The sequence below is a fragment of the Mesoplodon mirus genome (assembly GCF_964341445.2).
Source record: "Mesoplodon mirus genome assembly, chromosome: 15".
NCBI classification, from domain to species: Eukaryota; Metazoa; Chordata; class Mammalia; order Artiodactyla; family Ziphiidae; genus Mesoplodon; species Mesoplodon mirus.
The window spans coordinates 41,906,653-41,933,677 of NC_138991.1; the positions used below are offsets into that span (position 1 = coordinate 41,906,653).

Genomic DNA, 27,025 nt, shown 5'->3' on the forward strand with positions numbered 1-27,025 from the left:
CAAGACAATCCCTATCAAACTACCAAGGGCATTCTTCACAGAATTAGAACAAAAAATTTTACAATTCGTATGGAAACACAAAAGAGTCCAAATAGCCAAAGCAATCTTGAGAAAGAAAAACGGAGTTGGAGGAATCAGGCTCCCCGACTTCAAACTATACCACAAAACTACAGTAATCAAGACAGTATGGTACTGGCACAAAAACAGAAATATAGATCAATGGTACAGGATAGAATGCCCAAAGATAAACCCAGGCACATACGGTCACCTAATTTACGACAAAGGAGGCAAGAACATACAATGGAGAAAAGACAGCCTCTTCAATAACTCTTACAGGAAAACATAGGAAAAACACACTTTGACCTAAACCACAGCAAGATCTTTTTTGACCCACCTCCTAGAGTAACGGAAATAAAAACAAAAATAAACAAATGGCACTTAAAAAGCTTTCGCACAGCAAAGGAAGCCATAAACATGACAAAAAGACAACCCTCAGAATGGGAGAAAATATTTGCAAATGAAACAACAAAGGATTAATCTCCAAAATATACAAACAACTCATGGAGCTCAAAATCAAAAAAACAAACAATCCAGTTAAAAAATGGGCGGAAGACCTAAATGTCTAAATTTCACCAAGGAAGACATACAGATGGCCAAGAGGCACATGAAAAGATGCTCAACATCACTAATTATTAGAGAAATGCAAATCAAAACTACAGTGAGGTATCACCTCACACCAGTCAGAATGGCTATTATCAAAAAATCTAGAAACAATAAATGCTAGAGAAGGTGTGGTGAAAAGGGAACCCTCTTGCACTGTTGGTGGGAATGTAAATTGATCCAGCCACTATGGAGAACAGTATGGAGGTTCCTTAAAAAACTAAAAATAGAACTACCATATGACCCAGCAATCCCACTACTGGGCATATACCCTGAGAAAACCATAATTCAAAAAGACTCATGTACCACAATGTTCCACTGCAGCACTATTTACAATAGCCAGGACATGGAACCAACCTAAATGTCTATCAACAGATGAATGAATAAAGAAGATGTGGCACATATATACAATGGAATACTACTCAGCCATAAAAAGAAATGAGTTATTTGTAGTGAGGTGGATGGACCTAGAGTCTGTCATACAGAGTGAAGTGAGTCAGAAAGAGAAAAATACCATATGCTAACGCATATACATGGAATCTAAAAAGAAAAAAAAAAGGCACTGATGAACCCAGTTGCAGGGCAGGAATAAAGACGTAGACCTAGAGAATGGACTTGAGGACATGGGGTGGGAGGGGGAAGCTGGGGTGAAGTGAGAGTAGCATCGACATATATAACTACCAAATGTAAAACAGTTAGCTAGTGGGAAGCAGCAGCATAGCACAGGGAGATCAGCTTGGTGCTTTGTGATGACCTAGAGGGGTGGGATAGGAAGGATGGGAGGGAGGTTCAAGAGGGAGGGGATATGGGAACATATGTATGCATATGGTTGATTCACTGTGGTGTACAAGAGAAACTAACACAGTATTGTGAAGCAATTATACTCCAATAAAGATTAAAGACAAAAAAACCACTGTAGTATAGCAGAAACTAATGCAACATTGTAAATCAACTGTACTCTAATAAAAATTTAAAAAATATTGCAAGCAATAACAGTGTTTCTTTCCAACACTTATTTCATTGTTTTTTCTTTTTCTTACTACTTTGACTAGAACCTTCAGTGAAATGATGACTAGAAGTGGCAACAATAGGAATCCTTGCCTCATTCCTGGCTTTAAAGCAAATGCTTCTAATGCTTCACTATTAAATATGGCATATGTTTCTGAAATTCCTCACCAGGTTAAAGTACCCTCTACTTCATGTTTGCAAAGATAATTTCATTATAAATAAGTGTTAGACTTTAATGAATGCTTTATCTGCAACCTCTGAACAATCAATTTTTCTCCTTTGTTAATAGGAACTATGTTAATTTTTTTCATGATGACTCACATTTTCATTCTTTGGATAGACAATATAATCATCTTTTAAAACTATATTGCTGACTTATGTTTGCTAAATTTTATTCTGCATTTCCACACCTATTCACAAGTGAGATAAAAAAAATTATAAGGCATTATCATTCTCTCTTTGACTGTATATACTCCTTGACTAGTATGACTAAGTCTTTCTAGTATCATAAGGTTAACTGAATGTGTTCACTCATCTATTTTCTAGAACAATGTGTGTAAGATATTTGCTTCTATTTCTGGGAAGCTTGATAGACCTTGACCAAAAAACCATCTGGACTTCTCAAGTTTTTCTCTAGTTTAGTATTTTGGTGGGCTGTCTTAACTACTTATTCATGTTTTAAAAATAAGTCTATGTTTTCTATTTCTAGAAAGTCAATTTTGATTAGATGTATTATTCTAGGAAATTGCCCATTTTATATATTTTTTAAAGATTTCTGGCACAGTATTATCTTGTGATTTGTTCAATTTTTACTTGTAGTCATGTTCTTTTTCATTACAGATGTTTTTGTGTTTGTTTTCTCCTCTCTCCTTGTAATCAGTTTTACCAGAGCTGTATTGTATTTGTGTTTTCAAAGAGCCAGTATTTGGTTTTATAGAGTGTATCTAGATAATTTCTTTTTTTTTCTTTTTCAATAATTTCTACATTTAAAAATAATTATTTTTCTCCATCTGCCTTCTTTGGGTTAATTCAGTTTGGTTTTTCTAACCTCTTCAGTTGGAATCTTATCTCGGATTTTTTTGTTCTTTTTTAATGGAAGCATTTCAAAATACAAACTTCCCTCAACATACTCCTTCTTTAGCTGCATTACTTTCCCTCACCATTAGCATCAATCTAACCCATCAGCAAATCTTGTTGATTTTCTTTCCAAAATGCATCTCAGATCTACCCACTTTGCCCTATCTTCTTGTTAAGATGACAGAGACTGATCACTGTATCAGTCCTCTATATGTCTCTACAGCCCTACGACCTCTATATCCAAGCGCCCACTGAACATCCTTATATATTCTACAACATGTCCAAAACTGAACTAATCTGCATCCCTGCCTAATCTGACTCTTCCTCCTGTATTCCCCATCTCAATCTAGAACTTTGGAAAACATCCTAGACTACTTCTGCCCCATATCCAAGTAACTACTAAGTGCTAAAGATTATATATTTTTTAAAATAAATTTATTTATTTATATTTTTTATTTTCGTCTGCGTTGGGTCTTCGTTGCTGTGTGTGGGCTTTCTCTAGTTGCAGCGAGCAGGGGCTACTCTTTGTTGTGGTGCGTAGGCTTCTCATTGCGGTGGCTTCTCTTGTGGAGCACGGGCTCTAGGTGTATGGGCTTCAGTAGTTGTGGCTCGCAGGCTCTAGAGCACAGGCTCAGTAGTTGTGGCACATGGGCTTAGTTGCTCCGTGGCATGTGGGATCTTCCCAGACCAGAGCTCAAACCCGTGTCCCCTGCATTGGCAGGCAATCGGATTCTTAACCACTGAGTCACCAGGGTAGTCCAAGATTCTATTTCTTTAACATCGCTTACTTCTGACTCTTCCCTTCCACACTCCTCTGCTACTCCCCTTAGTTCAGGCCCTCATCGTCATCTTTTGCAACTATTGCTAAGAGTCTCAATTGGATCTTCTTGCTATCAGTCAAATAATCCATCTTCACATGCTGTCAAGAGTGATTTTTCCACATGCAAATCTAATCACGTTATTGCTTAATTATCTCAGAGCTCCAAATGACCTAGGGATAAAGTCCAAGTTCCTTGTAATGGCAGTCCACCAAAAACTAGGTCTTGTCTACTTCTCAATGGTTTGACTAACTGCTTGCAATTCCCAGAACATATTAGACGACATTACAGCTTCAGGCCTGAGTCCACTGGTCCTCCTGACCATCACAAACCACATCTTACTACTTCAACTCCCCTCTTTCAAGGCTCAGCTGAAGGGTTACCTACTCTATGAAACTTTTCCCTCCCCCACCAGCCCCTCAGAGAGAAGTGACCACTTTCACTTTTATGCCCCCACTATACTCCAAAAAATTTCTCACACAGAATGAAACACCTTACTGCAGTTGCCTGTGTATACATCTATCTTCCCAACCAAGCTGTAAGCCTCTCAAGGGCAGGTACAACATCTTATCATCTCTATATTATCAATATCTAGACACAAAATAGGTGATTTAAAAATGCAAGTTCATTAAATGAATGAATCAATGAATCCAGACTTAAACTAAAAAATAATCTAGAAAGCGATTTCAGCAAGGATTGCAGGATACAAGGCTAATATACAAAAGCCAACTGCTTTCCTATATACTAGCAAGGAACAAGTTGAATTTGAAATTAAAAACACAATATCATTTATATTAGCACTTCCCCCATAAAATACTTAAGTATAAATCTAACAAATGTGTACAAGATCTATATGAGGAAAACGACAAAACTCTCATGAACAAAATCAAAGAACTAAATAAATGGAGAGATATTTCATGTTCATGGATACAACAACTCAATATGTCAAGATGTTAGTTCCTCCCAACTTGACCTTCAGGTTCAACACAATCCCAGTCAAAATCCCAGCATGTTATTTTGTGGATATCAACAAACTTCTTCTTAAGTTTATATGGAGAGATAAAAGAACCAGAATAGTCAATACTGAAGGAGAAGAACAAAGTGGGAGGAATGACTGTATTTGACATCAAGACTTACTATAAAGCTACAATAATCAAGACAGTGTGGTATTGATTGGCAAAAGAACAGACAGATACATCAAAGAAACAGAATAGAGAGCCCAGAAACAGACCAACATAAATATAGTCAGGTCATCTTTGACAAAGCAGCAAAAGACAATCTTTCAACAAATGGTGCTGCAACAACTGGACATCCACATGCAAAAAAATAAATCTAGACACAACCTTACACTCTCAACAAAAAAGAACTCAAAATGGATCACAGACCTGAATGTAAAATGCAAAACTATACAACTCCTAGAAGGTAACATTGGAGAAAACCTTGAGTTCGGTGATGACTTTTTAGATGAGGACACCAAAGGCACCATCCATGAAAGAAGGAAGTGGTAAGCTGGACTTAATTAAAATTAAGAATTTCTGCTCTACAAAAGACACTGTTAAGAGAATGAGAAAATAAGCACAGACTGGGAGCAAATATTTGCAAAAGATATCTGAAAAAGGACTGTTCTCCAAAACATACAAAGAACTATTAAAACTCAACAATAAGAAAATAAACAACACATTTTAAAAATTAGCCAAAGAGCTTAACAGACACTTAAACAAAGAAGATTTTCAGATGGCAAATAAGCATATGAAAAGGTGCTCCCAAATCACGTCATCAGGAAATGCCAATCAAAACAAGATACCATGACACACTTATTCAAAAGGCCAAAACCCAGCACACTGACAATACCAAATACTGGCAAGGATGTTGAGCGATAGGAACTCTCTATTCATTAAATAGGATTCAAATAACAAATGCTGGCAAGGATGGGAACTTCCCTGGTAGTCCAGTGGTTAAGAATCCGCCTTCCAATGCAGGGGATGCGGGTCTGATCCCTAGACGGGGAAGTAAGATCCCACATGTCACGGGGCAACCAAGCCCACGCGCTCTAGAGCCAGCACGCCACGACTAGAGAGCCTGCATGCCACAACTACTGAGCCCACGCGCTCTGGAGCCTGTGCGCCACAACTAGAGAAAAGCCCACGCACCGCAAAGAGCCAACACACCACAGTGAAAGATCCCACGTGCCACAACTAAGACCCGAGGTAGCCAAATAAATAAATAATTTTAAAAAATGCTGACAAGGATGTGGAAAAAACGGAACCCTAATACACTGTTGGTGGGAATATAAATTGGTGTAGTCACTGTGGAAAACAGTATGGAAGTTCCTCAAAAAACTAAAAATAGAACTACCAATATGATCCAGCAATTCCACTTCTGGTATATATCTGAAGAAAATGAAAACAATAATTCAAAAAGATACATGCAACCCAATGTTCATATTAGCACTATATACAATAGCCAGGACATGGAAGCAACATATTTCCTAAGTGTCCATCAACAGATGAACGAATAAAGAAGATATTCCATATATACAATGGAATATTACTCAGCCATAAAAAAGAATGAATCTTGCCATTTGCAACAACATGGATGGGCCTGGAGGGTATTATGCTTAGTGAAATAAGTCAGACAGAGAAAGACAAATACTGTATGTTACCACTTATATGTGGAACCTGAAAAATGAAGCTAACAAATACAAGAAAACAGAAACAGACTCACAGATATAGCGAACAAACTAGTGGTTACCAGTGGGGAGAGGGAAGGGGGGCAGGGGCAAGATAGCAGTAGCAGGTTAAGAGGTACAAACCACTATGTATAAATAAGCTACAAAGATGTAACATACAGCACAGGGGATACAGCCAATATTTTATAAGAACTTTAAATGGAGTATAATCTATAAAGTATTGAATCACTATGTTGTACACCTGACACTAATACTGTATATCGACTATACTTCAATTAAAAAATAAAATAAAAAAGATTAATAGGCTTCAGAAACAAAAACATCAACAGTAAATTACAGTTCCACTTATTAAGAAAGACAACAAAATCTGAATCATATATAAAATAAATAGGAACTATTCACCAAGTGGGACTACAATTATGAAACATTCAGAAAAGCAAAAAATCTGAATTAAATTCCCTTCTACATAAAAATATTGGTCGTTAAAACCATGTCACACTAGAATTTAAACATATATATACATATATATATCTCAATATAAATACCCACAAATTAGCAAGCAATGTCAACATAAGCCAATTTAATTAGAGAAAGTTCTAGAGGCAGCCAATTGTATTCACTTAAAAAGTAAAAGCATTTTCATTTTAGTAAAACTATTAAAAGTCCAAATATTTCATAAACTTAAAATTCCTTTCCACCATTTACAAGTGTTTTCAAATATGAAATTAACAAGGGCTAAACAAATATATTTCTCCTGCAAAGAATTACAAGAAAATTTCTGTAATCTTCTCAACAGTAAATGTCACTTTCAATTAAAAAACAAGTCAAGCTCTATGGGGAGAAGAAAAATGGATGGAGAGAAAGCACACTATCCGACTTCCATCCCCTATATTCATTCATCCCAACTCCAATTGGAGACTTTCACCAGGATAAAGATAAGAAACGACCAGGGCTGTGAAGCTGCCTCTCTGGAAAGTCTAGGGATTTAAGGTACACAGAACACGGCCAAAAGCCGATTTCACAAGTGTGTGAGAGCACACAACTGAAGTCCATCAACTCAGTACCTAGAGCTCTGAGACTAGTTCAATGACAACACTAAACATCAGGTTGCAATTCAAGTAAGCAAAAGGCAATACTAAGATTATCCTAGAGTTAACTCAAGCAACCCACAAGTTAGGAGATCCTAAAAAAGGGACGGGAGGCTATTACAAACTTTCTAGAGACCACCGTGGCCATACCTACCAAGAGCACTAACACTTAGCGCACTCTTACTTCTGTGATTCTGCCTCTAAGAAGTTCACCTGAGAAGACACCCACTGCTGAAAACAAAGACTTAACAACGAAGATAGTTATCTCAGGAGTGTATAAAATAGTAAAAACTGGAAAACTAGATATCCGACAATAGTAGGGAAATGGTTCAAGTATAAATATATCACCAGTAGGAAAACTATGTAGCTGTTAAAAAACACAGCACCTAAAATACACAAAATGAGGCTATTTCAGGTTTTTAATGTATGAGAGCTACACAAGCACTCACATGGGGAAAAAAGACATAACGTATCCTCAAATGTAAACAGGGATGGTTATCTCTAGCTGGTGAGATTACATATGTCTTTTCTTTTTTTAACGTTTCCATCATGAATATGTATTTCCCCTGCAGTAATTTCTAACAATAAAATTTCTAAATAATCTTCCATTGATCCTGCTGGTCTCGTGGCCCAAATAAAACTTCATTAAATCTTAATTCTATTCTTTTCTTCATTAATAAAGACAATATACAGGGGAGAAAAAAAAAGAGTGATTTCTTAAACCCACCTAGAAAAAAAATAAATAGAAAACAGGACAGTCCTTTAATACGTCCTGGTGCTAAAGAAAGGCAAAGCTTAACTTGCAGTGATTTGTACTTGGATCTGTGAGAAACCAAAAATAAAATGAGAAAGAACACTGACTAGACTCCTCCAGATAATCCAGTGCTGCACGCTCCCTGGGCAGGTGGTGCACACAGCTTCTCCAGACAAGCGTAGGTGCCCCCATTAGGGCAGAGGTTGCTAGGGCATGGGGTGTGGGGGTAACCACGAGCCAAAAGGGTGCCCAGGACGGGGAGGCGTCCTGCAAGGCAGCGGAGAAGAGTTTCAAGAAGGAAGAGGTATCAGCCAAATATTGCTGCAAAGTGACCAAGCGTGAGGAGTACAAAGAAAGGGTCCCTAGGCCCTCTGTGCTATAAGAAGTACTCAGGCGAGGGCTTCCCTGGTGGCGCAGTGGTTGAGAGTCTGCCTGCCGATGCAAGGAACACGGGTTCGTGCCCCGGTCCGGGAAGATCCCACATGCCGCGGAGCGGCTGGGCCCGTGAGCCATGGCCGCTGAGCCTGCGCATCCGGAGCCTGTGCTCCGCAACGGGAGAGGCCACAACAGTGAGAGGCCCGCGTACCGCAAAAAAAAAAAAAAAAAAAAAAAAAAAAAGGACTCAGGCGAACCTGTGCTTGCCTAATCACAATTCTCCACCTGGCAAGATCACCCGTGGCCTCCGAAACCTCACTCTGGCAGGGGGCGGAAGTCGGACAGTAAGGAGATGATAACAGGGAAGGGGAAACAGAGGCAACAGCGGAACATCACTGGTTCAAATGGGAGGCAGGAGGGACAGTGGGGCCACGAGAAGTGAGGAAACAAACATATCTGTAAGCAAAGAAGAAGCCAGTAAAAGAGGAAGGCCTCCCAAGGGACCAGTGAAGGCAGAAATGTATAATTTTGCAACTTGATTATAATATTTTATTAGAAAGGAAGTAAATTAACATTCATTATGCCAGATACATGAGTCCTTCGTGTGTCTCTCTCCCTCTCTCCAGAGCCCACGAACTTTAAAGTGTACCACATAGTGACCTGTCTAAGTTTAAAACTAGAATCTCTGGACAGGATGAGGATTCCACGCTCCCAGATGATATTTCCTAAATAGTTCCTAACTTATTTTAAGATACACTAAACCACTACTTGTGACCCAGATGAAAAAGTTCACTTCACATGAACAACAAAACCACCATTCATCTCATTAAACTGGATTTTCCACCTTAGGCTAAATGAGAAATTCCTTAAAGCTCTCCTATAAAGTCATGCCCTTTTCAAAGTTCTGAAGAGACTAGGAGTCAGAGAAGTGGCAGACCACCACCACAGGGGGACCGAGAGGGGAGGATGAGAGAGGCAAGCTTGCTCTAATACCCACCGCAGGAAATACACTGGTCTTGAGCTAAGAGAGAATAGCAGGAACTCACCTTGATGTGAGAGAGGCCCATTTTGAATGTAAAAATTAAAGTAGCATTTCTCAAATATCCTGTGATGTTTGAGATGTTCAAAGGGCTTTAAGGCTGGGGATTGTAAACCCTGAGCCTAATAAAGAACATTAATGGACGCGATGCCGGATTATCCAAGACACAGCAGAGATGAGGACACGGGCTGGTATCAGAGAGACCCTGGGCGATCTCAACACCCAACTATCCAGCACTGAGAAACCACCCTCCCTCCCCCACCACACAGCGAGTATAGACGGAAAAGACGCTCAAAGAGGCAAACGCAGAGCAACAAACCCTCAAAGAGGCAAACGCGGCGCAACAAAGTCGAAAGAGAACTTCAAGGTCTCCACTAAGGTCTCAATGCTAAAGCCAAAGTCTGGGTTTCGGTCCTTTCGTACCCCTCTGCGGCACTGCACACCAAGGACCACACCACCTTCCGGCTTCCGGAACCTCACTCTCCTGGCCACCCTTTCACTTGTCTGGCCACACTTCCTTCTCACTCTTCTCCAAAAGCTGGGGCTCCCCGTGGGCTCCGCTGGGCCTCTGCTCAAGGTGGACACACTCATTCTTGGCTTCCTATCCATTTCACCTACCCCCTCACTCCAGGTGGAAACATCTACCTACCCAACACTCCACGCAGATGACCCACAGGCACCTGAACCATCAAGGCCAAAACTCATCCAAAATCCCCAAATCAGCCCCTCCTTATAAAGAAAGACAGAGCTTCCTACCCAGGGACCCCCGGCACCCATTCTGGACTCTCTCTCCTACAACCCAACAGTTACCCGTCACCAGCCCTGTTGCGCCCATGGCTGCAGTGTCTCTCAACAGCAGCTTTTGCTCCAGCCCCACGGCCTCCTTCAGCCAAACTGAACCCCAAATGTGTCCTGCTTCCGTGCCCTCTCATCTCCGTGACGCCGTTTCTGCACCCTCCTACCTCGGGCAGGGCCTGGCACCGGGAAGGTGCTTACCAGTAACAACGTCTCACATTAACCGCCCACTTCTGTGAACGAGGCACGCTCTTCTAAGAGTTCTGCACATGTTTCATATGGTCCAACATCTGCATTTTACAGATGAGAAAATTCAGGCGTAAGGAAGTTACCTGAGCTGCCCAAGGTCCTAAGCGAACCTGGATTCACATCCGACCGGCCTCCAGAGCCCGTGCACTAACCACCAAGTGCTCTACTGCCTCCCAGTGAACGTGATGAGTCTGAATAACGAGTCGACCCCGTCAAATGAGACGAACACTGAAGAGTACCCATACAATTTTGTCATTAAAATATCAATAGTGATGTAAGCAGAAGCGTCTCTCTTTAGGGGCTAAGAAAAGGGTATCAGTTTTAATAGCCACTATTTAAATGTGCTGTGGGCCAGGCCCCATGCCAAGTGCTTTACGTACGTCATATGTTCTAATCCTCACAGCACTGCTAAGTAGATATTACTATCCTCATTTTACCGAAGAGGAAAGTGAGTCAAAAGAGGTTAAGTACTTTATACAAGGTTATACTGCAAAGAAGTGGAAGTAATTAAGACTCTGACTTAATTCATCTGACCCCAAGCTGTGCCGTCAATCACAATACCAGGACTGATAAGTAGGTTTCGAGTCCAATGCCAGATAGAAAAAAAAAAAAAAAAAATTCACATGCCATGGATAGTGTATTTTAGTCACCGACTTCAATATAAGCACAACTAAAATGGATTTTTCTGAGGTTACCTTATTTCCCATCTCTTCAGTAAGGCAACTCCCACCTCAGCACCCTCATCAGGGTATAAAGCAAAGACAAGTGGAATCTCCTGCCCATGGTTTCTTGTTTGTTAATCTAATACAACTCACAGTACAGAGAGACTTACAAAAACTTGTTTCACGCAACAAGTTTAAATCATCAAAAGAGAAATTATAACAGAAAGCATAAAGTTTTAGTTGCTAAACGTGCATTTTAGGCAACAACGGTACTCAAAGACAAAAGGAAAAGGAACAACATGGGCTGATAATAATTTCATGGACTTATTTCCATGAAATTTGGACTTATTTCCAAAATTCAGACTTTGGCTGTATTTCTACTCACTTACAACTAATTAATACATCGCTCCATTTTCAAAATCATGATATAAAATCGTGGGAACTTCCAACATGCTCCTTCTCTCCTTTTAACAAATAAGTTCATCTTAGTCCCGAAATTGAAAGTAATTTATCTCTTTTTTCTTAGTTTTTTTAATTGCTGACCTACTTAAAAACCAAATTAAAAGTATCCCCATATTAAGATGTAATGATCTGGGGTTTAATTAACAGATACTTAAGAAAACAAATCATGAGTGATGACAAGATTAAACGAACACTAAAAGCTCAATATGAAGCTATAACCTCCAAACTCAGTGTAAAGACTGGGAGATGTTCTGAAAACAGCATTTTTAAACAAACAGCACAAAAGTCCAAATGACAAATGACAGCCCTTTACAAAACTATCACCACCAAACATTGTTCTATAGTCCCCAGGACTACACTTAGGTATATAATTATACACAGAATGAGCTGTAGACCTCTGGTCAAATTTATTTTCTGTATGGAAAAGACAATTTAAGGATTTCTATGTTTATCAGAACAAATCCTACACGGAAATTCCATTTGGGTTTTCCACAAAAACCCTATCTTTCCTCCATTTCCTTTTTTTCATTTTAATTGGAATGTCGTAGTGAAAAAAAAATTTTTTTAATTCTAAAGCCCTCTTACATGGCAATATTATTTGACAAAAACATCCCATAGATCTGCCATGCCTATTAGGACCACCCTTTCTCAAACACTTGTCTATAACAAGGAGGAGATAGAGCAGTGGGTAGAGGGGGAAGAAGAGTCACAAAGAAGCATGAAAAAGTTAACATGGTCCTGAGCACGTTTAGAGAAAAGCTAGAGTTGAAGCCAGGGAGGTCCTAGGACTAATCATAATGTTCCAGGGCGATTTACATGGCGTCCCGTTTTAACAGCTTCAAAGGTTCTTCAACAACTGAGTAATAGAAACAAACAGCATCTCTGTGAAGTGAACTAGATGTCATTAAAAACCCTCAGGAGACGGCTAAGAGCCTGCCATTTAACACTTGGCTGCAGCCAGAGTAGCAGAGATGGTACTAGAGCTGTGCTCCTGCACACTAAACACAGGCACTGAAACAACTTGCAGACAGCAAATTTAATTTCCTGATTGTTAACACCAGACAGGAATTACAATCAGCCTCTTTTTCATTGTCTTTAAAGTAAGTTAAGCACTGCTTTGTGTCATTGGCTGTTTAACGGAACAAGACAAACTCTAAATTGAAAACAATTCTCTAGAACCCAGAAATCCACCAGAAGCCAGATTGGGTAGCATGTGTTTTCTGTCTTAGGAAAGCACTTAACCCTTAACCAGCTGCCTCTGTCAATACTTCTAGGCATCTACTGCCCAGTTCCTAGACTAGGTGCCCTTCCACCTACTGGCCGGATCTTTTTCACTTCCCAGCTAATTCTGAATGGCCCAAATCCTCCCAATCCTTCGAGGTCCACCTCAAAAGTTACTTCCTTTATGGAGCCTTTTTTGATCCTAATCAGAAGAAAATCCTTAATAGCTGGTACGTCCATATGACACTTAAGTCCTGACACATCTTACAGCCTATTGCCTTCTCTAATTAAGTTCCTTGCGGGCAGAAACTGTATTTGCACTTAGGTGTGTCTCGCCTCCCTGCAGTAGCTGCAGCTACGGCCCCAACAAATCAGGTGCGCTCAGTAAGCATCTGTGACCTTAGTACCCAGAGGCCAGTGGCAGCCCTGATTCCAGTCCATCTCAATTAGGTCACAGAAATTCTTCCCGGACCTTTACCAGGAAGTCAACCCACTGCCTCCTTACTCCCAGAGAGTAAATAGGCTTGGAGTCATGAAGTATGACTGCACAACAGGTCCATTTCCTTCGAGAATCCTGAAATGAAATGACGGAGCAGGAAGGCGCGCACACCAGCAAGCACTGATGGGGCATTCATCTACACATGGGATACAAATGCTCAGACTCCAAGCTGACCAAAACGAGGGCCATAGGGACAAACCAACAGTCATCACCAACCCTGCAGCTCTGCCTCCTGCCACCTCCCAGAGCGGGCTCACCTGAGTCAGGAAAGTAGCAATTCAGGAGCTTTCCTACTTTCAAGCAGACAGCAAAGAAGCTCATCATTCAACACTCAGCCAAGGCTGTCATCTGCTAGTTGAGAATTAAACTACAGACGTCGGATTTTTCAACAAAGGCCCCCCCACCAGCTGTCCACCGGTTATGGTGTTTACACAATTCAAAACAGCACAACAGGCGTAGATTTATTCCGGGTGGTGCCTATCAAGGGAAGTACAACTACGTGCCGCTAGATTATCTTGACGCCACACAATTTAGTTTATTAAAATATGAGTGAAGATGATAATCCACCCCACCTCTGGAAACTTAGCAAGCTTGACACAAAAAATACCACTGTTTCATTTCAAGTGTCGGCACATACGCAAGTCTCTCCCTCCCATCTTCTTTCTGAGATGTGTATCCTTTGCAAACGGAGGAGTAACGCAAACACAACCCAAACTCAAAAGTGGCGAACTACCAACACGTTCCCCGTGCCAAACCCAAATTATCCAGGCCTCTGCTCCAGACGTAGGAAGCCCCACCATCTCGAGGGCGGCCAGGGAACTCCGGCTCCGGGGACGCGAGTGGACAACCACCAGTGGCGGGCGACCAGGCCGAGGCCACAGCGCAGGCCAGATCCAGGCCAACCCCCACCGGCGGCTGGGGCAGGGGCTGGAGCCCGAGACCTGAGGAGGAAACCCGACCAGCTCGTCCCCTCGCGGCCACGGGTCAGCCGCGGCCGAGCCCCGACCCCGGGCCGCCCGCCCTGGCTCACCCCGCCCCGGTGGGCAGCGGCGCGCCCCGGGCCCGGCCGGGCCAGCTGCTCGCCGGACGCCCGCGGCCGCTCGGAGCTCACTCGCGGCGGCGCGCGGCGGGCCCGGGGCCGCTCGGCACCATCCTCCCCGCCGCGCCGGGGGCAGCGTCCGGCTCCGCGGGGCCGACGCGAGGACCAGAAGCCAGTCGGGCTCGCGCCGCCGCGACACGGGTTGGTGTCCGGGTCCGGCAGTCGTAGTTTCCGGGTAGAAAAAAACACCACCGCCAACGCCGCCTTAACCCCCGACACCTGGCGTCCGACGGCGGCGCGGCCGGGACAAGACTCCTCAGTCGCGGGTGGCGGAGACCACGCCTCCTGGCTGGGTCACGTGAGGGGGGTTGAGCGTGTGTACGTGGGCTGCGTGCGTGCGGGCGTTGACAGCGGGACGTCGTTTTGTGTGTCTTTGTGAGTGGGGTGTTGTGAGAGTTACTGTGCAGAGTGTGCGTGTGTGGTGCACGTTTGTGGATCTGTGCGTCTCAGTGTGCATTATGTACAAGGCCGTGGCTGGTGCACATACGTGGATCTCTGTGAATCTGTGCGCGAGTTTAGTGTCTGGTGTGAGTGCAAGATGTGTGCGTGTGTGTGTGTTTCTCTGCTCCTGTATTAATCACTGCTGATGAAAGTATCGCTTGGTACAATCAAAATTATGAAATAATTTTGTAAAATGATTTAAAATAATTTTGTAAAATAAATTTGGCATTGCCCGGTAAACTTGAAGATACACATCATCTCTGGAGAATATGTGTGACCCTGGAGAAACACTTTGCGTATCTGCACAAGTAAACCAAATAATGTTTATAGCGTCACTATTTGTACACACGAAGAACTGAGGGAAAAAACAAACGCCCATACAGTCAAATGTAAACCTAGACTTAATATATTCATAAATAATCAAATACAAAAGAGCTGTGAAAATAATTGAAAACAGCTGACACAACAAGGGGGCTCAACCTCAGGGAGCAAATCACAAAATGATTCATTGCAGCATAATTCCATTATATAAAATTCCAAAACATGCTAATCTCATGGACATATTGTTTAGAGATGCATACATAATTGGTAGAACTCTGACAAGCACCATGAGAAAAGATGCACAAACTTCATGTTAAGTGTTAAAATGATGGAATTGGGGAGGAGCACACAGGGCGCTTCAAAGGTAATGGAAATGTTCCCTATCTTAAAAAGGCTCATGGGTACACAGCTATTTAATGAATTTAAGTTACTGTTTATATTTTACCTGTAACTTAAAATTTTAATTTTGTATCTACTAGATAGCTAAGAAAAACGAAAAACGAGGAGGAGGGATAAATTGGGAGATTGGGATCGACATATACACACTACTATATATAAAATAGGGGTTTCCCTGGTGGCGCAGTGGTTGAGAGTCCGCCTGCCGATGCAGGGCACACGGGTTCGTGCCCCGTTCCGGGAAGATCCCACATGCCATGGAGCGGCTGGGCCCGTGAGCCATGGCCGCTGAGCCTGCACGTCCGGAGCCTGTGCTCCGCAACGGGAGAGGCCACAACAGTGAGAGGCCCGCGTACGGCAAAAAAAAACCCCAAAAAACAAACAAAAAAACCAGACAACTAATAAGGACCTGCTGTACAGCACAGGGAACGCTTCTCAATACTCTGTAATGACGTACATGAGAAAAGAATTTTAAAAAGAGTGGATAAACGTAAATGTATAACTGATTCACTTTGCTGTTCAGCAGGAACTAACACAACATTGTAAATCAACTATACTCCAATAAAAATTAATTAAAAACAAAAATAATTAAAAAGAAGAAAAACACTGATTCACCATTGAGCTAGAAAGTTGTTGAGTGTCCAGAAGATGGCCTGTCACGTGACAAAGGCAGCAGAAGTTGCTAAGTATGCTAAAATAAGTCAAACCGAGATGTCGATGTGAAGTCATTCAAGAGTCATGAAAGAGAATGACTGTAGCCCAAAACATATATATATATATATATATATATATTTTTTTTTTTTTTTTTTTTTTTTTTTTTTTTTTTTGCGGTACGCGGGCCTCTCACTGTTGTGGCCTCTCCCGTTGCGGAGCACAGGCTCCGGACGTGCAGGCTCAGCGGCCATGGCTCACGGGCCCAGCTGCTCCATGGCATGTGGGATCTTCCCGGATCGGGGCACGAACCCGTGTCCCCTGCATCAGCAGGTGGACTCTCAACCACTGCACCACCAGGGAAGCCCCAAAACATATATTTTTGACAAAGGTATTAATAGCTTTCAGCTGGCTTTCAAAAGAAGCTGCTTAACTTGCAGTAGAAAGTAATTAAACCAAAGATAAAATTTCTATCCTCAAGATTATACCCTCAACCTTAAAGTTGTCGAAGCAAATCCAAATTATGTGGAGGCTTTGACAAGCATGCCAATACAAGTAGTGAACAACTGCAAGTGGCCAAGGGTCATTTAAATCAGTTGGTGAATATGGATTAAACTTAAACTTGGATTGTGAAGGTGAAGAGCAGTGTGGTGGGTCATTGTGTCAGGATAAATATATGCTGTCATAAATTAAGAATAAGTCTTCTCAATTCTGTGCAACAAAGTCCAAATAGAAATTAAAAGTTTTTGGAATTCCCTGGTGGTCCAGTGGTTAGGACTCTACCCTTCCACTGCAGGGGGCACAGGTTCGATCCCTGGTCAGGGAACTAAGATCCTACAAGGCACGTGGAGTGGCCAAAAAAAAAAAAAAAGCTAAAAAAGAAAAGAAATAAAAAATTTTAACTCCACTATTTTCATGCACACTTATGTAATTTTTTTCTGAAAAGCTGTTATCGAATCAATGAATGTCTTACACTCAATGAAATAAATCAATAAATATTTGTTGAATAAGTGAAAGAACAGTAAACATTTCATAAAAGAAGAAATATGAATTCCAACAGATAGAAAAAGATGTCATTGGTAATAGCGATGAGGGACTCACTGACTATAAGCAGATAGCTTGCTGGGAGGGAGGGTATTCCACAGCTGAAAGGAGAGCAGGAGGCTCTGGTCGGAGGTGGGATTTAGGGTCTAGTCCTGGCTTTGCTGCTCACTGCCTGGATACCCTTGAGCAAGTCACAAACACTCTGAACCTCATGCTCTTCATTCCTAAGGTGGAGATGATAATATCACCTTATTCAAGTTGGTAAAAATCCTCCAAACGTTCTGTACACTGTAAAGCGCCACCCAAAGATAAGTTATGTGCTATGAGAGTTAATTGTGGTGGGACCAGAGCTAAGCTGAGCTGTTTTGTGCAAGTTCAGGCAGGGTCCCAACCCCTGGTCATCATACTGATTATAATAGTGTTGCTTTGTAACCCTTGGGTTCAAGGAGCTTCAGAATTGTTTATGTCAGATTTTCAGCATTATTTATTGATAATAATCAGACTGATGATTTACACCTGGTCTCAGTGAGACCCCACAAGAGGCCCTGCAATTGAGGAATGTAGCAGGATTATGCCTATGTGACCAGGAAGATCTTTTTTAAAGGACTCCACTTTGGGCTCCCTATTCCAAGGTGTTCCATGCACATGTTGATGGTTTGGGATCTAAGAGAGAAAGTGAGTCTGTCTTGGCTCTTACAAGAAACGGATAGTAGGACCTGGCCTTTCCAGACCTCTTGCTATGAAACAGCCTTTGGCTATGATGCATGTTCTTACTTTAATACTGTTGCTATACTGGGTTTTTTTTTTCCCTGTAATAAATTGTAGCATTGTCATTTAGGGTCCTGTGAGTTTTTTGAGCAACCGAACCCTGTTAAACCCTTCTTAATTGCCACTATTCCTGCAGCTGGTGTCAGAAGTAGGATTTACTGAAAACCCCGACTCATTCTTTACTCAAAATATGGCTAAGGCATTATTTAAAAAGAAAAAGGATGACTCTGATAAAGCGGATGAAAATGAACAAGCTACCCTTGGTTTGAAGTAGCACAGACTGAAATGAGATACTTATTAATAATAAAACATTCTAGTGAAATCTGGAAATGAAAGAATCTGAACTTCAGGAGCTAGAATGATGAATCAGAAGGGAAATACAAACCGACGTCAGGGCGGCTAAAAATTCAGTTCCGTGGTTGCTGCTTCGAGCAGTAGCAAAATGTGAGCAAGTTCAGAATCTCCATGGGTTGAGCTATGCCCTCTCTGGCTTGCACTATAATTTTTGATAATAAGCGAAGCCTGTGACACCCATGACAACTAAGAAGATAATTCAAGTGGGGCAAGATGACGATGGAGGGCAGGAAACCATGGAAATAAGGGATTATTCAGGGAAGGAATGGAGTCATTTTGTAGATCATTACAGACATCATCCTGATAAACCTTTGTTGAAACGACTCCTGAGAAATTTAGAACAAGGGGCAGTGTCTCTTCTTTGAACACTGCGGACCAGAGGGGGAATATTTGGGCCACCCCCCATTCTCTGTTGGCTAAAACCTTTGTGAGGATGGTTCATGGGGAAGCCCCGTAGATTAACAGACTAGATTAAGAGAAGGGTCCATCATACATATCCAAAGAAAGACAATTTTACTGCTCCTCCCTTTGTCCACACATACTGAAGCTGCAGAAGCACTGCAGGTACAGGCAGGATTGGGCTATCTATGTAATTGTAGACCAAGTCACCTGGGCTAAGACCAAAACCATAATGGAAGGAATCCCACTGGCATTAGCACCATGTATGACTTTGCTATTGAGACCACAAGAGAATGTAAAAGAGGCAACCTCAAATTCTTTATCCCAATGACCACATAGGGAATTTCAAAATTAAAAAAAAAAGTTAGATGGTGTAGGCACTTTGGAAAACAGACTGGCAGTTCCTCAAAATGTTAAACATAGAGTTCCTATCTGACCCTGCAATTCCACTCCTAGAGACTCAGCAGAACGGAAAACCTGTCAACACAAAAACGTGTACACAAATGTTCACAACAGCATCATCATAGCCAAAAAGTGGAAAAAGCCCAATGTTTACCAGCTGATGAATGGATAAACAAAATGTGCTATCTCCATGTAATGGAACATTATTCACCCATACAGGGTTAGGAAGTATAGATACATGGCATAATACAGATGAATCTTGAAAACATATTAAGTGAAAGAAGCCAGTAACAAAAGACCACATATTATATGATTCCATTGACATGAAATGTCCAGAACAAGCAAATCTATGGAGACAGAAACTAGATTAAAAGTTGCCTAAGGTGGGAGGCGACTGGAGGGTGATAACTAAAGGGGAGTTCCTTTGGGGGCAATGAAAATGTTAAAAAATTAACTGTGGTAATGGTTGCACAACTCTGTGAATATACTGAAAACCACTGAACTGTACACCTTAATTGGATGATTGTATGGTATATGAACTGTATCTCCCTAAAACTGTTTTTAAAAAGATTAGGACTGGACTTCCCTGGTGGCGCAGTGGTTAAGAATCCGCCTGTCAACGCAGGGGATACAGGTTCGAGCCCTGCTCCGGGAAGATCCCACATGCCGCGGAGCAATTAAGCCCATGCGCCCCAACTACTGAGCCTGCGCTCTAGAGCCCACATGCCACAACTACTGAGCCCATGTGCCACAACTACTGAAGCCTGCGCACCTAGAGCCCGTGCTCCGCAACAAGAGAAGCCACGACAATGAGAAGCCCATGCACCGCAATGAAGAGCAGCCCCTGCTCGCCGCAACTAGAGAAAGCCCATGCGCAGCAACGAAGACCCAACACAGCCCAAAATAATTAATTAATTAATTAATTAAAAATAAATAAGTTAAAAGATTAGGACTTTACAAAAGAAAGAAAATCAAAACAAGAAAGGGAGTAAGTTTTCAGGCTCTAATCATGGGAAAATCCTTAGACAGTTAATGTTTAAATGAAAATAAAATAGGAAGAAATTGACAGAGTGCCATTGAAACCTTGAGAGAAATGTTATGGGAATCTGAGTTTCCCACAACTGTCTCCTCAAAGCCCCTAGGATGTAAAATCCCAAGGCTTAGAGAAATTTCAGAAAGAAAAAGTTTCCAATGAGCCTACAGCATTGAGTTCCAAAATACCCACTTTTAATATAAAGGCAGTAGTTCTTTGTCCCATACTTGCAAATTTTCCTTAAGATCGAGATTATTTCAAATTTTAAAATAATTGACGGGGCTTCCCTGGTGGCGCAGTGGTTGAGAGTCCACCTGCCGATGCAGGGGACACGGGTTCGTGCCCCGGTCCGGGAAGATCCCACATGCCGTGGAGCGGCTGGGCCCGTGAGCCATGGCCGCTGAGCCTGCGCGTCCGGAGCCTGTGCTCCGCAATGGGCGAGGCCACAGCAGTGAGAGGCCCGCGTACCGCAAAAAGAAAAAAAAATAATAATAATTGACATTTCTTATTAAAAAAAAAATCAAGGCCATGATGGAGGAAGAAGATTGACATAAAGGCTGGGGTCTCTTAACTCCCTGTGGGGTTCCTAAGGCCTTTACCCATGTGAAATGACCAGGGGTGGAAGAATAAGTTTTCTAATTCTATTGGGCACAGGAGCAGCTGCAGTACTGCCTAGGCCTGCTCATGAGCCCCTTAGGGGCAACAGAATTAATCTAGGGGGCTATGAGGATGCTACTGAGAGTGATCAAAATTGAAGTCTGGTTAAAAGTTGGAATATGTGATTTTTTTTTTAATGTACACTGTGGTGGTGTCTCCCTTACCCACTATGATCTTATAGTGGAACTGGGGTGGGGGGAGCCATGATAGAGAAATCTTCATAGGAGTCTTCCCTGCTGTACCCAGTTTTCTTTTTCAATATTAGACCTGTAGTCTTTGCACTGGAACTACAGTTAAGGGCTCCAGAGGCTGGAATATTTCCTGAGTAGATACCACGTCTATTAATTTGGACCTAACTGCAGGAATTCCAAAGGGATTGATGGGACTGATGGTCCATTCCCCACACCCTGCCACGTTGGAGATGACTGTTGAAATGCCTAGTGGATGGGATAGTTGTATTTCTCTGCACTTATCCAATCAGAACCTTGAGATGACAAGAAGCAGAGGCCCTTCTGTGTTTCGTCCTGTTGCTGCCACCCATACAACTTGCCCAGTGGGAAACCGGAGGGTCCTGCTTCAGAGGGGGAAAACAAGTGGATTGAAATTAATGATATATGGAAGAAGATGAGATTGCTGCTGAGGGAGAGGGAGAGAATAAATTGCTGTTAATCTGATGACTTGTGAGAAGCTTAGAGCAAGAGAATAAATATGGTCTCTTAGTTCTCACTCCCAGGACCCTTGGGGCAAAGGACCTGTTTACCAAAACCTCTTCCAACAAGCGATCTAACCGCTGTGAAACACAGTTTGGCCTCAGAAAGTTAAACATAGAATTATCGTATGATCCAGCAATTCTCCTCCTAGGTACACATCCAGAAGAATTAAAAGCAGGAATTAAACAGATACTTGTATATCAATATTCATCACACCATTATCTGCAAGAGCCAAAATGCAGGAACAACCTAAATGTCTACCAACGGATGAATAAAGAAAATGATATATACATACAATGGAATATAATCTTAAAAAGGAATGAAGTGCTGACACGTGCTACAACACGATGAGCCTTGAAAACATTATGGTCAATGAAATAAGCCAGACACACAAGAATACATACTGTATGATTTCACTTACATGAAGCCACTAGGATAGGCAAATTGATTAAGACAGAGAGTTGAATAGAGGTCACTAGGGGCCCCCGCGGGGGTGGGGAGTGAGGAGTTACTGTTTGATGGGTACAGAGTTTCTGCTTGGGATGATGAACAAGTTCTAGAAATGGGTAGTGGTGATGGCTGCACAACACTGTGAATGTACTTTAATGCCACTGAATTATACACTTGAAAATGGTCAATTTTATGTTATGTATACATTCCACCAAATTAAAAAAACACGTGAGCTGACAGCATATGGTACCTCGTGAACTTCTGGGGTGGTCTGTGTCCTCACAACGGATGCACAGGCGGGAGGCCTGACTGTGTGACCATCTGGACCAAGACAAGTGTGGCTATGCCTGTGAGTTCCCATCTCCTCTATGTATGTTAGTATGCTGGATCTGTGTTGGGAAGCAGCCTGTGGGAACATTTCCCTGGTTAAACTCAGAGTATACCAATCAATGATGATCTGAACGAACACTACATGGTCACTCTGTAAACCTAAAACCGTCCTTTAAAAAAAAGTTTATTTAAAAAATTGTGTGGGTATTGGGACTTCCCTGGTGGTCCAGTGGCTAAGACTCCGTGCTCCCAATGCAGGGGGCATGGGTTTGATCCCTGGTCAGGGAACTAGATCCCACATGCCACAACTAAGAGTTCGCATGCCGCAACTAAAGATCCTACGTGCTGCAACTAAGACCTGGTGCAGCCGAATACATAAATAAATATTTCAAAAATAAAAATAAAAATTTGTGTGGGTATTAATTGTGTTGATGAAGGTTTAAGAAAAGTACCAAAATATAAAGGTAGAAGGTTATCCGCTACAGGACCCATCTGTCATTATGTGTAAAAATAGCTCTCTCGTTGTGGATGGAAAAAACATAAGGAAGTGGAGGGGCAATTGGGACATTTGAATCACTGACAAAAGGAAAAGAATTAGGTATAATTTGGTGGGCCTGCCTTCCTGAGAATGAAAAGCCAGAAATGCACACAGATGGTTATGAGGAACACTGCGCCATATGCAAACCACAGTGTATTTAGGAATATAGTCAATAACTATGTAATATCTTTGTATGGTGACAGAGGACAGCTAGACTTACCGTGGTGATCATTTTGAAATGTATAGAAACATCGAATCACTATGTTGTGTACCAGGCGCTAACATAGTGTCGTAGGTCAATTATACTTCAAAAACAAACTCATAGAAAAAGGGATCAGATTTGTGGCTACCAGAGGCAAGGGTTGGGGGAGGGGCATTAAGATGAAGGAGGTCAAGAGGTACAAACTTCCAGGTATAAGATAAATAAGTACTAGGGATATAATGCACAATATGATAAATATAATTAACACAGCTGGATGTTATATATGAATGCTGAGAGTAAATCCTAAGAGTTCTCATCACAAGGAAAAAAATCACTTTTTTCTATTTCTTTAACGTTGTATCTATACCAGATGATGGCTGTTTGCTAAACTTATTGTGGTATCATTTCATGATGTGTGTACATCAAATCAGTATGCTGTACACCTTGAACTTATACAGCACCATATGTCAATTATAATTCAATAAAACTGGAAGAAGAAAACAAAGTCTATTTAGGAGGGAGTACTCCATTGATCTTACCCTGGGGGGACTCCACATTTTCGAGTTTCATGTTTATTTCCTAACTGTACTAAAGCAATTAGTGCTCAATGGCTACCACATGTCTGAGGGTTGAAAGAGCCCTGGGAATATAAGGAACTGGGCTAGGCGTAGTTGGCCAGGTGGAAATCACTCTGAATGAGGATTCAAACAGACTGATGAAAAAGGCCTCGGAGCACACGTTGCCTCAAAGGCATCCTATTCCAGGAGGAAGGACAGGGGTGTGTGAGCTTCCCACAGTGGGAACAGCTGGCATATCAACACAGCTGGGTCCGTGTCAGGGCGACCCAGGCACAATGGCCAGGAATTCTCGTAGCAGAAGCCCAGGCTCTGCACTTACAGGAGAGGCATCTCAGTGGATGGAATTTTTACTGGCAAATGCAACCTATCAGAGTGCCACGACTTTGGTCCCACAGCTGAGTGCTAACCATTTTTTCCCTAAAATCCAAGTCACAGGTATTGGACAGATTTTAAACCAGACCAGAGTGCTCCCCACTGCAAACACCTGGGCCCTGTCGAGGGATTCCTCCTACTGGGAACCAATATCTGTCAAAGCACATGACCCAAGAAAAGGAGATTGGTTATATCCTCAAAATGCTTGGAACCTGAAATAACAGAGACAAAGACTCTAACCTATACTCCCATGAGAAATAATATACGGTACATGAGAAAAGGTAGATTTTGTTGGGAGGGGCAAAAAAATCAATGATAGATCGTCACGGATCAGGGAGGAAAAGAACAGTCAAGTATAAAAAAGTCTGTGCTGGGGGCTTCCCTGGTGGCGCAGTGGTTGAGAGTCTGCCTGCCGATGCAGGGGACACGGGTTCGTGCCCCGGTCTGGGAAGATCCCACATGTCGCGGAGCGGCTGGGCCCGTGAGCCATGGCCGCTGAGCCTGCGCGTCTGGAGCCTGTGCTCTGCAACGGGAGAGGCCACAACAGTTAGAGGCCCGCGTACCGCAAAAAAAAAAAAAAAAAAAAGTCTGTGCTGGTATTACTGGATGGAGCAGCTGTCTGTTTAAGGGAATACCAACCCCTCAAATGATTGCAAACATTGGGAATCTGTGTGCACATTTGGACTCTACATGAACAGGGTCCCTGTGCCCAGGTGTTCTGTGCTCATACAGTGACAGCCTTTGGCTGTGATACCTTTCCTTACATTAATATCTGTTGCTATCTTGTACCCTTTTCCTGAGATAAACTCTAGATTTGTAAGCATTGCCATTTTGAGTCCTGTCATTTTGGGTCTTTAGCAATTCAAACCTGTTTAACTACCACCGTTGGGGCAGTTTTCCTGCACTAAAAATCACAGTCTCCTGATGGGTGTGTATCCCCTCTTTGGTATTCCCAAATGCTAAAACCCGAATCTAGTCACCAGGAGATGATCAAACAAATCCAGGATGAGGGACATTCTGTAAAACATCAAGCCCACACTCTTCAAATGTATCAATGTCATGAAAAACAAAAAACAATCCTTTCACAATGTTTATGTATGTCGAATCAACCTGATGTACACGTTAAACATCTTACAATTTTATGTGTCAATTACACCTCAATAAAGCTGGGAAAACAAACCCAAACAAATAAGGCTATGCAATTGTTTAAAGGAGACTAGAGACATGACTGCTAAATGAGTGATTAATCCTGCACAGGAAACTGGATTAAAAAAAAAAGTCTATTAAAGACATTATTTGGAGAATTTGGAGTTGGTCTGTTTATTGCCTCAAGGTTAAATTTCTGTTGTTATGTAAAAGGCTGTCCTTATTCTTCGGAGATATGTATCTAATGTATTTAGGGATATTAAATTATTATACCTGCACCTAACTCTCAAATACTGTAGCCAGAGAGTGATTACATGTGCATGGTGGGGGATCGGGCAGCAGGGGAGAAAGGGAAAGAGGAAGGGAGAGAGGGAGGGAGGGAGGGAGAGAGAGAGGAGCGCACTCAAATGCAGCAAAATGTTAAGGATTGAATCAAGGAGAAGGGCACGTAGGTTGTTTATTATCGTATTCTTGCAATATTTCTGTAGATTTGACACTTTTCAAAATAAAAAATTTAGGAGGAAAAATAACAATTACTGTACTACATTAGGCCAGAGTCAACAAACTTTTTAGCAAAAAATATTTTAGGCTTTATGGGCCATGGGGTCTCTCCTGTAACTGTTCATCTCTGCCATGCAGCATGAAAGCAACAGAATGAATGGGAGTGGCTGTGTTCTAATAAAACTTTATTTACAAAAGCAGTTGGTGGGCCAGATTTGGCTGCCGGCCATATTTTCTGACCCCTGCTTTAGGCTGTGAGAAACTCAAGGCTGCATCCCATGGTCGACTGGAAATTCATGGCTGAAAGTGACAAATTCTCTTAAAACATGAATCAAATATTACAGCTTGAAATGCTGTAATCCTAATTGCCTAATAACTAAGAACCTCTCAGCCATGTCCCACTTAAAAAATTCTCTCCCCTTCAACTTTTCTCTAATAAAATCTCTTCAAATCTCATTATCTTCCTGAAGCCCAAGGTCTAAAGCACCAATGCCTACCATCCTCTCCCTTCTCAGTTCTCTGGGGAGAGTTGGTATAAAATGGTGCTTTGAAGTGGGAACTCTGTGCAGGTGTAAAACAGGGTGGCTGCTATGAAGAACAGTACGGTGGTTCCAAAGAATTAAAAAGAGACCCACCATATGATCCAGCACTTCTGGGTATACATATTAAAAAAATAGAATCAAGATATTGAAGAGATATCTGCACTGCCGTGTTCACTGCAGCACTATTCACAATCGCTGAGACGTGGAAACAACCTAAACGTCCACCGACAAATGAATGAATAAAGAAAATGTGTATACAAACGATGGAATGCTACTTAGCTTTAAAAAAATAAGGAAATTCTGTGCAAGCTATTATATATAAAACAGATAAACTACAAGGTCCTACTATATAGCCCAGGGAACTATATTCAATATCCTGTGATAAACCATAATGGAAAAGAATATGAAAAAGAATGTATATATATGTATAACTGAATTGCTTTGCTGTATAGTAGAAATTAACACAACACTGTAAATCAACTATACTTCAATAAAATAAATTAAAAATAAAAAAGATTTTTTTCAAAAAAGGGAAGTTCTGCAATATGGGACATGGATGGACCTTAAGGACATTATGCTAAATGAAATAAGCCAGACACAAAAAGACATGTACTGCCTGATTCTACCTCCAGGTGGTACCTAAAAGAGCCAAATTCATAAAATCGAAGATGGGAAACGGAGGTTACCAGGGGCTG

General features: G+C 41.8%; 1 protein-coding gene across 7 annotated transcripts in view; it reads right to left on the reverse strand.

Moving 5' to 3' along the window:
- LOC309817127 (rab5 GDP/GTP exchange factor) overlaps positions 1-27,025 on the reverse strand; it is a 118,508-nt gene that overhangs the window by 16,975 nt on the left and 74,508 nt on the right. The window contains exon 1 of one of the 7 annotated variants that reach the window (XM_082645116.1): positions 14,427-14,705. The exons of 4 other annotated variants lie outside the window; for them this stretch is intronic. Coding sequence is in view for 1 of the 3 variants with exons in the window: in XM_082645122.1 (XP_082501248.1) it covers positions 14,194-14,196 (3 nt within the window). In the remaining 2 variants the exon portion in view is untranslated. Of the gene's footprint in view, positions 1-14,193; positions 14,313-14,426; positions 14,706-27,025 lie in introns of those variants that run through there. 2 more of the 7 variants (XM_082645124.1, XM_082645122.1) reach the window with 2 other exon arrangements.